At 49.2% G+C, this 12,333-nt stretch overlaps 1 protein-coding gene across 2 annotated transcripts in view; it reads left to right on the top strand.

The window, feature by feature from the left end:
• Tceanc2 (transcription elongation factor A N-terminal and central domain containing 2) overlaps positions 1 to 2,441 on the top strand; it is a 39,624-nt gene extending 37,183 nt beyond the window's left edge. For both annotated transcript variants that reach the window (XM_087550200.1, NM_001014260.2), the window contains 1 exon segment: positions 1,463 to 2,441. In XM_087550200.1, the coding sequence (XP_087406326.1) occupies positions 1,463 to 1,651 (189 nt within the window). In that variant the 3' untranslated portion in view covers positions 1,652 to 2,441.
• The last annotated feature ends 9,892 nt before the right edge of the window (positions 2,442 to 12,333 follow it).

The raw sequence follows: 12,333 nt of genomic DNA, 5'->3' as shown, positions 1-12,333 counted from the left end.
ACAGTGATCAAGGAACACTGAGGAGGGCGTTGCAGCCTAAAGAACTCTCAGTCTTTTGCACTAAGGTTGTGTGTGTGTGTGTGTGTGTGTGTGTGTGTGTGTGTGTGTGTGTGTGTGTGATGGAGTGACATACCAGCACAGTCTTACTCAGGGTCACTGTTGCTACGATGAAACACTGTGACCAAAAGCAACTTGGGGAGGAGGAAAGGGTTTCTTTGGCTTATATATCCTGAATCACAGTCCACTGAGGGAAGCCAAGGCAGGGACTCAAGCAGGGCATGAACCTGGAGGCAGGAGAAGATCCGGAGGCCATGGAGGGTGCTGCTTACCGCTTACCTCCCCTGGCTTGCTCACCCTGCTTTCTTATAGAACAGAAGACCACCAGCCCAGGGTGGTACTACCCACAGTAGGCTGGGCCTTGGCACAAAATAAGAAAATGCCCTACAGCCAGGCGTGGTGGCACATGCCTTTAATCTCAGCACTTGGGAGGCAGAGGCAGAGACAGAAGCAGGCAGATCTGAGTTCAAGCCTGGTCTACAGAGTGAGTTCCAGGACTGCCAGGGCTACACAGAGAAACCCTGTCTAGAAAAAACAATAAAGAAGGAAGGAGTGAGAAAGGGAGGGGGGGCATACAGACTTGCCTGCAGCCTGATCTTACACAGGCATTTTCTGACAGTTCTCTCCTTTCAGATGACTACCTTGTGTTAAACTGACATAAGCCAGCCAGCACAGAGTGATTCCTAGGGAAAGGTGGCCTTTGCTACTAGGAGGTGGGCCTGAAAAAGTGGGTTTGGCTGGAAGTCCCTGACCAGCCACAGAGGCTGGCCTTGATTAGACCTGTGACCTCCGGCTGGCCCGGACCTGAGGCAGATCACCCAGCACTGCTACAGATCCTGTCCAGTTGGCCTCCCCATCCAGACTCAGCCGCCCAGCAGTGTCTCTGCTGACGGGAAGACGCATGAACTCTAGTCAGGCTCTGTCTGCCTCTTGAGTTGTGAAACTCCTCCTCAGATGTAAAACATCTGATAATCGGTTACGAATATTAAGCGTCTCAGGATCCAGACCAGCATTTCTAAAATGTTAAACAAAGTTAAAAGGCACGATTAAAACAAAGAAGTAGGCATCGTTACTCTGATTTATTATCCTTGAACCCCACTTCCTGGTTGGTGAAGCACGGGGCCTGGTGGCGTTTGCTTAGTTCAGGCCGGTTTCCTGTTATAATGGCAAATATTACCACCCGGCAGGGGTTGTGAATGAGGTCCCTGTCACAAAGCACATGGCCTTGTTCCTTAATTGCCAGGGTGGAATTAATTTGCTCTTCCTGTTTCTCCTGTGACAGGAAGTAGATGTCCTTGAATTTCAGTTGATTAATGGAGGCCCCAGAGCAGAGTGCGCCAGCCTCTCTTGCTTTTAATCCTTATGCAACTCAAGGCCCTAATTTGATAATTTTGCTGTTTTTCAGATGGATCACCTACTGGTTGAAAATATTGAACGGGAAACGTTTCATCTCTGCTCGCGGCTCATTAACAGGCCCTACCGGAGGACGGTGCGCGCTCTGGTCTTCACATTAAAGCACCGAGCTGAGATCCGGGAGCAGGTGAAGAGCGGGACGCTGCCGGTCGGCACGTTTGTACAGACCCACAAAAAGTGACCCGAGGACGGCCCAGCGTTGGGCCCCGCTCACCATTCAAAGACTCTTTTGAGTTTGGGTGATGCGGATGTTGGCTGTGCTAGATATTCCCACGGTGCCATTCCTGCAGACGGAGCGTGGGGAGCCCTGGGAGCCTGTGGGAGCGGCTTCATTAGCTGCCTCGCGCTGGCACTGCCTGACGGGTCGAACAGGGCTGTCACTAGGAAGCGCCATCCAGTTGCCATCACCCAACACAATGGAAGGGTGACAGGTTTCACTGTGAGCTTGCCAAGGACACCTCTAAACTCCCCCATGTCAGGCAGATGAAGTTACCACTTTATTTCGCCACCCTGCAGGTAACTGAAACTCAATTACCGCTGCTCCTCACTTGGTTCCATCCCCCTGAGTTTAGACAGCTCCGATGCCTCTCAGAACTCCCCTGCCTGCTCTCTTTGCTCTACCCCAGGGGTGAGCCCACTGGAGCCCGAGACCAGCCCTGCTTGCCTTCGCTCACTTATCTGAGCCTTTCAGCTCTCCCTGGAAGACCTTCGGGGATGGGCTCCTGAGCCCCCATGCTGAGGCTTCTAATGAGGAACTGGCCTGAAGCTTCCCTGCACCTCAGGGTTCATTTGAATACAGGCTCTGTTGAAGATGCATAATGAAATTTCTCTTGCAGTGACTTACTGCAGTAAGAAAAAAATGCATACGTGAAGATTTTCAATGAAATACATCTATACGTGCCCGCTTGGGTGATTATGTAAATGCTCTTGCTCTTTAAAAAGTAATAATAAACTGAGATATACCAAATCAAGAATGTAGCTTCCTCCTTGAAGCATCCTACAGAACCGAGCATGACGGCTCCTGCCTGTAGCCTCAGCTCTCAGGCGTCTGAGGCGAAAGGATTGCTGTGGGTTTGAGGCCAGTTTGGGCTATGGAGTGAGCACCCAGCCAGTTGGAGCTGCGTAACAAGACTCTGTTGGGGGAGCTTGGAGCAGGAAGAGGGGCATAGTGGACAGAGTAAATGGGTTAGAAGGTGCAGTTGGTAAAGTTCATGGTGGGTTGAGAATTGGAGGGAGGCCAGGTTGGTGGCGCACACCTTTCTTTTATCCTAGCCCTTCAGAAGCAGAGTTAGGTGGATCCCTGCGAGTTCAGGCCAGCCTGGTCTACATAGTGAATTCCAACTTAGCCAGTGCTGTGTAGTGAGATCCTGTCTCAAAACACACACACAAACATACGCAGAATCTGCAAAAGATGACAAGACCCGAGGAAGGCTGTAAACAAAAGTATGTGGAAGCTCACTCCGAGAGGCAGAGAGGGAGAAGAGAGTTCCAAGGAAAGGGATCGCTTGCAAAGCAAGGATGGAAGGCCCCCCTTGCAAGTGGTTCTTGGTCTGAGATGAGGGGTGTGGGGATTTGAGGCTTGTAGTTCTTCTGCCCTGCCTCTTGCTCAGATGGGAATGTGCACCTGCTACCCAGGGGGGTGCGGTGGGGGAAGCTGCTCAAACAGGGAGGGGGAAGCTCGACTGCAGTTACTCTGGAGTCCAAATGAAACTATGAGCAGAACAGGTGGGGAGGTGGGGGTGGCCATGTGGGGGGCCACCGAGTTGGGTGGGAAGTGACCTCAGTGGGCCCAGGCAGCTTCTGGAGGTGAAATCCTCAGCAGAGCTCTCTTCTTCAGAGAATGTCACAGTGCTTACATGACAGAAGCTCTCAGATGGTCCTCGATGGAGCCATTCTCACACCTTTATTCCTTCCGCATAGGGTCTTATGTACATAGGGTCTTATGTACACAGGGTCTTATGTACACAGGGTCTTATGTACATAGGGTCTTATGTACACAGGGTCTTATGTACATTTTAGGGGTGGGTTGGGGTCTGACAGCAGTGTTTCCTATTGGCTGGGTCTGGGATGTTAGGGACGCCTCACCTGCACCTATGTGACCCGATTCTCTCCATGGGGTGCTGTGGTCACCTGACAGGGGCCTGGTCAGGAACAGGTAAAGCACCTACCATCCCTCTGGTATGAGGTGCCGGAACTTCCGAAGCCACTCAGCCTTACCAAGTTTCCTGGCACGGTCCATTGCTCCACAGATAGCCATGAATACAATTTCTCTTCCTTTCAAATATTCTGTAGCACTTTAACCTGGTCTAGTTCTGAGGCCATAGCTCATGGGAGAGCGTTTGCCTAGCTTGTTCAAGGCCCTGAGTTTGTTAGATCCCCCAGTGCCACAGAACAGAGAGCCTCTCCTTGTTCCCTTTTCTTTGCTGATCTCTCTTTGCAGTGATTTTGCGTGTTTGTTGTGAGATGGTCTTGCCGTGTAGCCCATACAGGCCTGAAACTTGAGCTCCCCCTGCCTCAGCCCCCTAAATGCTGGGAGGCTTTTTAATTAAACTTCATTTGTTGATTTGTGTGTTTACTGTTTGTCCCCACTTAGCAATGTTTGTGTTTTTCTCCCTTCTGAGTCTCCAGTACCAGGAACAGAGCCTGGTGCCAGTGAGGCGGCCATAGCTGTTGACTGTATAACTGAACAGCTATCTAGTTGTGGGGAAACAGGAGCAGGACCTAATCAAATCAGGGAGCGCTTCCTGGAGGAAGGGGTACCTGCATGGTTGAGGCGCATGCCCAGCAGAGAAAGCATAAAATGAAAGATCCAGAAGTAGAGGTGACTGGCAAGTGACAGGTCTAGCTGTCCCGGAGACAGCATACTAGGCAAGTGTAAAGTGTAACTTTTACTCTCCTGTTATAATTGTCTTCTCCGAGGCTTACTGCCTCCGTCTGCTAACCTAAGCCTAGTCCTGGAAGCTTCCACCCTCCTACAATCTCATCTAGGGTAGAATGTTTTCAGCCTCTGAGACTTACCGCTGAATTAGCTCACCCTTCCTAGTTCTTTCTGAGGCTGGTTCAACTCAGCTGTTCTGGGTCCAGCTTCTCTCCCTGCTAACTGGTTCAATCTGGCTTCTCTCATGGCCTCTCCTGAATTGCTCTGCTTGGCCTCATACTAACTCTGGCAGTCTGTTCTAATCTTCTGGCTCCTTCTCATTCTATGGCTCATTCTGTCTTCACCTTCGTCTAGCTTGTTTTCTCTGCAACCCGTCTCTATGAAAGTCTCCCAGTAAAACCACCTCCTTCCTTTTTCTCTCTCTACGCAGCTCTCTGAAGTAGCTTCCCTTTCCTCTCCTCACTAGAGTTGGGCAGATCCTATTGTCTCACAGCTTTCTCTGATTCGTCACTTCGTCACTCAATTAGACATCGATTTCAAACATCCGTGCGTCCTTCTACAGACTAACTTTACCTTCATTGTTTGGGATTAAAGGTGTGTGCTAAGGACTGAGCCGCACCACAACTGGAAACAGTTTTCCCAGCAAAAAGCACCATCTCACCATGTGATCGAATATCCTGCAACAGGCAGGCTAAGGCATGGTCAGGTTGGTGGTATCTGGCTCTCAGGAGAAGTGAGGAAGGAGTGGAAATAGAAGGCCTCCTTTATAAGTAAACCCAGGAGTTCTGCTAACTTACGAGTCAGAGTAAGTTGAGAACAAATTGCTTGCTACCTACCCAAAAGACCTCAGCAGCGATAGCTGGAGGGTAAGATGGCTTTGGAGATGTCTTGGCGTTAGAGAAACAGCTGTGTTCTCAGTGGCTGTTTTCTCCTTGATGCATGAGCAGAATTTCCACGGGTGCTAATGGAGCTGCTGTGAGCTCATGGAAGGGGAGGAGGAGGCTGCAGCCAGCTCTGGCCGCTCTGACCGGGCTGCCCGCTCTCCTGCTGAGAAGTGCTTGCAGGCTCAGGTGGTTAAAAATGAAAGGGTTGCTCCCGGAAATGGATGGGGAAGTTACCTGTAAGGCTGGCTGTTCTGTGTCTAATGCGTGCGTTCAGTTGCTGAAGGACCCATACCATTAGAATCCACTCCAGAGGTTATTGGCCTTTTCCAGTGGTTAAATTGAAGTTTTAAGTCCCTGTCCTTTGGGTAGGGACTAAGTCTCCTTATTTTCATTCATTCAGTCAACAAATAAATGTGTCTTCTGTATGCCAAAGACTAGAGTGGCCCTGGGAATACAGCAATGAGCGAGATATGATTTCCACTTGAGGGGCTCTTAGTCCAGTGAGGACGAGTAAGTAAATAATTAGGATGTGGCCTATCGGGTGTTTACTGTAGACATTTGTTTTACATGTTGAGGAGGTGGGGAAGGGAATGATTAGCTACTCAGAGGAGGAAAGAGTCCCGGAAGGGTTCATCTCCACAGCAAAGCTGGAAGCTCGACCAGGAGTCTTGGCAGCACGAGGAAGCCCAGCTCTGCGCACGCAGTGCATGACTGGTTTCAGAGCAGGTAGAGAGGAGAGACGTGTGCGGCACCAGCTTCATGAGGAACTACGAAAAAAAAGGTCTCAGGGTCCTGAAACCTTAGCCAATTGGTCCTCGGGTGTGGGTGACCCAAGAAGGTTTTGAGGAAGGCAGTCAAGATAAAATGGTCCTTCTGGAAGAGAAACAAGCTTTGAAAAACCCTCTACAATTTAAGTTCTAGAGAAGAAAAAAAAAAAAAAACAACACAAAAAAAAACTCAGATTCAGTAAATTGGAGACCTTTTTTTTTTGACAAATGAAGTTTAGAGTTGCCCAAACAGATATCATTAGGAGTTCCGGGTTTGAAAAATAACAGAAGGCCCAGATAACTCGTTTACCGGGTTCAGTGGTGACGGGACAGGCAGCTGGTCTTTTTTCATTTATAGAATATCAGGTTCTTAAACTGGGAGCTGTCAACCTTGGTTTTCTTCCCCGGCTGCCTCGGGCCTCCGAGCTTCACCCTGAGATGGGCAATGTGTTTCGGATGCATTTATTGCAGCCACGTGGGACAAGGGTTCAGTCTGTTACCGCTCATTACTGCAATCAGAAACCATCAGCCCAGCCGGGAAAACAAGGCTGGAAAGCGTCCACTGGCGAGGGGACACAGGCTTCAGAGGAGAGTTAGCTTGACTGGATGACATGGTGTTTCCTGTCAAATTTCCCCAAAACGATATAGTTGCTGTCAGGATTATCCGTAGACTGGGTAGGCTGGTCTCCAGATCCAACAGGACCATGATGCCCAAAGTGATGCCGTTTTCCCTTCTTGTCAAAATCATTCATTTGGTGCTGAATTCTTGTGTGTCAGGTACAGAGGTCATGGGACAAAGACAGTGGACTCTAGCCTCAAGTTCACAGCCTGATGAAGGAAAATGATAAACTGACCTTCTTTTAAAAGTTGTTTAAGTCACTCTGGTTTGGAGTGTGGGCAGTGCGTGCTGCGGTTTGTGTGTGGAGGCCAGAGGACAACTTGCAAGGTTCTCTCCTTCTCCTATGTAGGTACCAGAGATTAAACAGGCCGTTGAGCGCAGAGGCAACTGCCTTTACCATACTCAGCCATCTCTCTGGTACTGAGCAGACCATTTCTTTTAAAGGCTTATGATTGTGATTTATGAGAATTCAGAAAAAAAGGCAATAAAATAATAGCCAACAAAAATATTTGTTATATCTATGTATTGGGCGACGAACGCCATGATGTGTGTGTGGAGGTCAGGGGACAACCTAGGGGAGGTGGTTCTCCCTCCCCTCTCTAAAGGTTGATTCCAAGGTGTCAGGCTTGGCAGCAACCACCTTTACCTGCTGAACCATCTCACGTGACCCAACCAACAACACTTCTAGAAGATGCTCAGCCTTGCCGGCGATCACTGATGGATACGGTCCTTAAGGGCTGGAGGCCTGGAGGTCACCACAGCTCTAAGCCACAGCTTTAGCCGCTGCCAAAGCAGAGGAATCTCAGGCGACAACAGCAAAACTTGGAGGTAGTTCTGTCTGCCTCATCTGGGCCAGCTGTGTACATCAACGTGTTCTCAGATCCCAGGTGTGTAGCCATTGGACTGTGGGAAGGAAGATCAGAAACAGTTCACATTCACATCCAACATTTATCCATATACGTTTATCGGTATACAGGTACTAGCCTGCCCCCGGGGTTGCTTGCTCCAGCCCTCTCATAATACGGTTTGCAATGACCTGTTCCACCCAGATAACATGCTGACCCAGTAGTTGGAAGACATCAGCCACCTGGGTCAGATCAGCAAAACACTGGTATATCGGAAGCATACACTGTAGAGAATGGGGAACTCGGATGAGTCAGAGGTCTGACAGCCACTGGTCACTCCTAATATTAAAACAACCCCAGGCCAGTCAGCCTCTCCAGGTTTGGCTGACACAAAGCTACCAGCTGTTATAGGAGCCCAGAACAGAAAAGGGCTCCCAAGCAGGTGCAGACTCTACTGCAAGCTGCCATGCTGGGTGAGCCATGTAAGCTGGTAGAGCCTGTGTTATCTGAGGTAGTTGGCAGGGTGAAAAATGACCTACAGAGTATTATGACAAGACTCCACGGCAAAACTGCAATGTAGCCCCTGGGGATCCAGAGGGGAAAAAAAAAAATACAGCCAAGGATGACCAAGGGCACACGCCTTTAATCCCAGCACTCGGCAGGCAGAGGCAGACAGATCTCCGAGAGTTGGAGCCCACCATGGTCTACCTAGTGGTTCTAGGATAGCCAGGGTTATGTAGAACTCTCAAAACAAAGCCAAATACATCTTCTGACTGGTCAAGAATTCTGGTGGAGACAGATCATCTGACCATGGACCATCAGGTTTACCATATTACTAGATGCCAAAGCTCCTGATCACGGTTAGCCCTGATGGGAAGCTCTGAGAGCAGGAAGCTACATCTTTGACACCCAGTTGATCTAGTTGGCCTCTTGATACACCTTCCCCAGTTAGTAAGTAGACAAGGATCTGAGCTCAGCTGATAAAAAATGTTTACTGCTCTTCCAGAGGACCAGAGTTCTGTTCCCAGCACCCATAGATACCTCCCAACACCTGTAACTCCAGCTCCAGGGGATTCAATATCCTCTTCAGGCCTCAGTGGGGACCAGCACACACATGGCATGTATTCACACAGACACACAAACACACAGACATGTACAGAGAGAGAGAGGGAGGGAAGGAGAAGAGGGGGAGAGAGAAGAGTGGGGGGATAAAAGTAAGTCCTAAAGGTTAAGAGGCCATGGCCTGAGCAGGATGTGTGAGTGCGGGCTCTGATAACTTCAGGGCAGATAGTCTGTAGCTCACGTCTCCATGTAAGTCCTGGAGGCCTGAAGAAGGGAGCAAAGGAGACCAGCTAGAGCAGGTTTCCCTACTGTAGCGGGGAGCATCTGCTGTGACCTCAGGAGCAGCCACAGTGATGGATGGAGGTTTTAGTCTGACCCACCAGCTTGTACCTCCCCCTGGAAGAGGCCCAAGGGAAATGAAACCAAGAGCTGGAGTGGAGGCCTATGCTGAAGCTGTGTGGTACAGCATGTGCTTAGTATGCACAGACCCTAGGGCAACAAACAACACCAAGAACCGAAGAGAGCAGCTCAGGGTATGGCTGCATCTGCCACTCTCCAGCACATTCTCATGGGCAGGCCCTCAGCCAGACTGTCCTCGGAATGCCCTCTGCAGAAGGGAGCCACCTCACCCAAGGATGCACCCATTTCCCAAGACAGGTCATTGAGGCCTGCAGCAGCCTGTCCCCACCACCCCTCTCCGGATGACTCAGGAGGAGCCTGAGTCACGCACAAGTCACAGCGTGGTGACTGGGGTCCGATGGCATCCCCTCTTGAACCCTGAGAGTAACCTCCAGAACTTCCTGCCTGCTGCTGTATGAGTCCACTCTCCAGAGAACCGGACCTAGTAGCAACTCTAGAAAAGGGGTCAGGAAGAAATTTTAAGGGACAGATACTAAATCCTTTACACTCAGTCTCTCCTCTGCCGCTGAGGTACCAAGGCAGTCATAGAGAATGTGTAAGTGTATGCAGCTGTGTCCAACAACCTTATTTACAGAAACAAGTGCTGGGCTGCACTTGGGGAATAGGCCTTACTCTGCCAAGCCTTGCTCTAGGAAATATTTCTCCCCGTGTACAAACAACTCCCTACAAAGAATTTAGCAATCCCAGGACTCAAGAGTCAGAGGCACGTGAATCCCTGCGAGTTTGAGGCCAATCTGTCTACAAAGCAAGTTTCAGGACAGCCAGGGCTACACAGAGAAACTATGTCTCAAAAACAAAAACAAAAACAAAGAAAAAAAAGTCAATATAAAAAAAATCATGAGCTGGAAGGATGGCTCAACGATTAAGAGAGCTAACCTGCTCTTCCAGAAGACCCAGGTTCAATTCCCAGCACCCAAATGGCAGCTCAGAACTGTAATTCCAGTCCCAGGGGATCTGACACTCTCACTCAGATATACCCAGGTCAACATCAATGCACACAGTAAATAAATACACAAATAGATAAATGAAGTGTGTGTGTGTGTTTAGGTCAGAGGACAACTTCCAGTAGTCATTTCTCTCCTTCCACCATGTGACTCTAAGGGAGCACCTCAGGTCATGGGACTTGGCCGTAAGCACATTCATCCACTGGGCATCTCAGTCAGCCTCCTACATGTTTTGTCGAGAGGAAAAGCCTACTGTTGGTACACTGCTATTAGCTGAAGCCCTCACTTTGCTGGTAATGTTCCCTCTCTAATCCAGGATTTGGACCAGGGTTGTCTGCACTCAGTCTTCGACGCCTCTGCAGACGCCTTTGCCCTGGAGCAGGTTCCAACTTTTCTTGTTCCTACAGCCTTTCCAGCCCTGAGCAGCATTAGCCAGTCACTCGGTCACTCGCAGATGGCCCCTCAGTCTGGTTTGAATGAGAATTTGCTCCTTGCTAGGTTGGGATTACTGAGGGTGAAAATAGCACCACAAAGGTCCCTTTTCACCACAGCCCATCAGGGCCACCCCCAATGGTAGGAGCCTCTCTGTCTGAGGAGGGTTCCCTCAGGACTGTTTCCCTCTCTGACTTAGGGGCAAGTCCCTAGCACCACATTGTTTTCCCCAGCCAGAGAATGGAGGTGGGTGTAACCCACATCCTGGAGTGCTTCTCAGGTCTGAGTCTCCTCTGAGGAAGACCTGTCCCTCCCCCATGGATCTAGTTATATCAACATGGAGTCATGGTTGTTTTGTACATTGAGCTATAATCCAGGCTACTTGTTTTTCACAGTGGAGCTTTGTATTCCTCAGTGACCACGAAGGCTAAGTTCTGTGCAGGCTTCTCCCTCCCTGTGACTATGAGGAGATGCTCACAGATGCCCAGCAACCTCACACAAGCGATTTTGACTCTCAGGCCTCCATTCCCTAACTAGAAAGTCAACTTAATGAAATGTTCTAGAGCAGCAGTTCTGAACCCGTGGGTTGCAACGTCTTTGGGAAGTCGAGTATCTGATAACCTGCGTATCGGATATTTACATTACAATTTATAACAGTAGCAAAATTACAGTTATGAAGCAGCAATGAAATAATTTAATGGCTGGGGCTCACGATGACATGAACTGTATTAAAGGATGGCAACATTAGGAAGGCTGAGAACCTCTGCTCTAGGGTAAAGAAGGGGCTGGCATTTGTGTATTTCTAAATCTCTGGGCATTTCATTGCCTGAAAGAGACCTTACATCTTTTTTTTTAAAGATTTATTCATTTATTATATATAAGTACACTGTAGCTGTCTTCAGACACACCAGAAGAGGGCATCGGATCTCTTTACAGATGGTTGTGAGCCACCATGTGGTTGCTGGGAATTGAACTCAGGACCTCTGGAAGAGTAGTCGGGTGCTCTTAACCACTGAGCCATTTCTCCAGCCCAAGACCTTACATCTTTAATGTCTATCTTTATTTATGCTGGAAAATGACCTCGGAGCTACTAGCTCTTGAGAACATGCTATGAACACAATCTACATTTGTTTCCCATCTCAACCCCAGCAAGCATTCCTTTCCTGTTCTTCCACCCTCTCCCGGTAGGAGTTCGTTCTCCTCCTCTTCTTCACCCTTTTCTCCAGAGACTAGACCAAGTGCCTACTGCCCTACTCAGTGTCCTTCTCGAACCTCTCACTGTCTGCCCCCTCTCTTACTGAAAGTCTGTAAACTGATAGTGTTCTCCTAACGTCACATGCTGAAGTCTCACCTTTCTGTGCTTCAAAGTTGACTGCATTTGAAAAGGGCCTGGGAAGGGGTAACCAGGGCAGACTGAGGTCTTAGGCAAATGCCGTGCTCCAGTATGATGCCACTGTTACAGAAAGGTTTGAGGACACGGGCTACACAGAGACCTTGTGGAAACCACAGCAAGGCCATGGCTCTGTGCAAAGCAGAGCAAGGCCTCCAGGGAAATTTATTCTGTCATTGAAGCCAACAGTGAGGGGAGATGGTTCAGTCACTAGTCAAGTGTTTGCCACACACGTGTGAGGGCATTTATGGGTTTTTGTTTGTTTGTTTGCTTGTTTGTTTTATTTTTAAAGCCCTGTCCTTTTAATCTCTGCACTGGGGAAGCAGAGATGGGGGACACCAAGGGTAGAGCTGAATTAATGAGCTGAGGTTCAGTGAGAGTCTTGGGTGAAAAATAGACAATTACAGAGGAAGACACCCAATGACCTCTGGCCACCCAGGCTCACACATGTGCCCACACCCCCACACATACTCATACATGAATGCATACATACATGTACACCACACACAACAACAATAGAATAAAAGAGAAAAAAATCAGCCAGCAGTGTGCTATGTCAGTCCTGCTGGAGATAAATGCATCCTCTCACGAGTGACAGTGCTTATGGGACATCTCTTTCCTC

Source organism: Rattus norvegicus, chromosome 5, assembly GCF_021556685.1.
Source record: "Rattus norvegicus strain SHRSP/BbbUtx chromosome 5, alternate assembly SHRSP_T2T, whole genome shotgun sequence".
NCBI classification, from domain to species: domain Eukaryota; kingdom Metazoa; phylum Chordata; class Mammalia; order Rodentia; family Muridae; genus Rattus; species Rattus norvegicus.
Note: the sequence above shows the minus strand (reverse complement) of the source record. Positions and strands in the feature narration are given on the sequence as shown.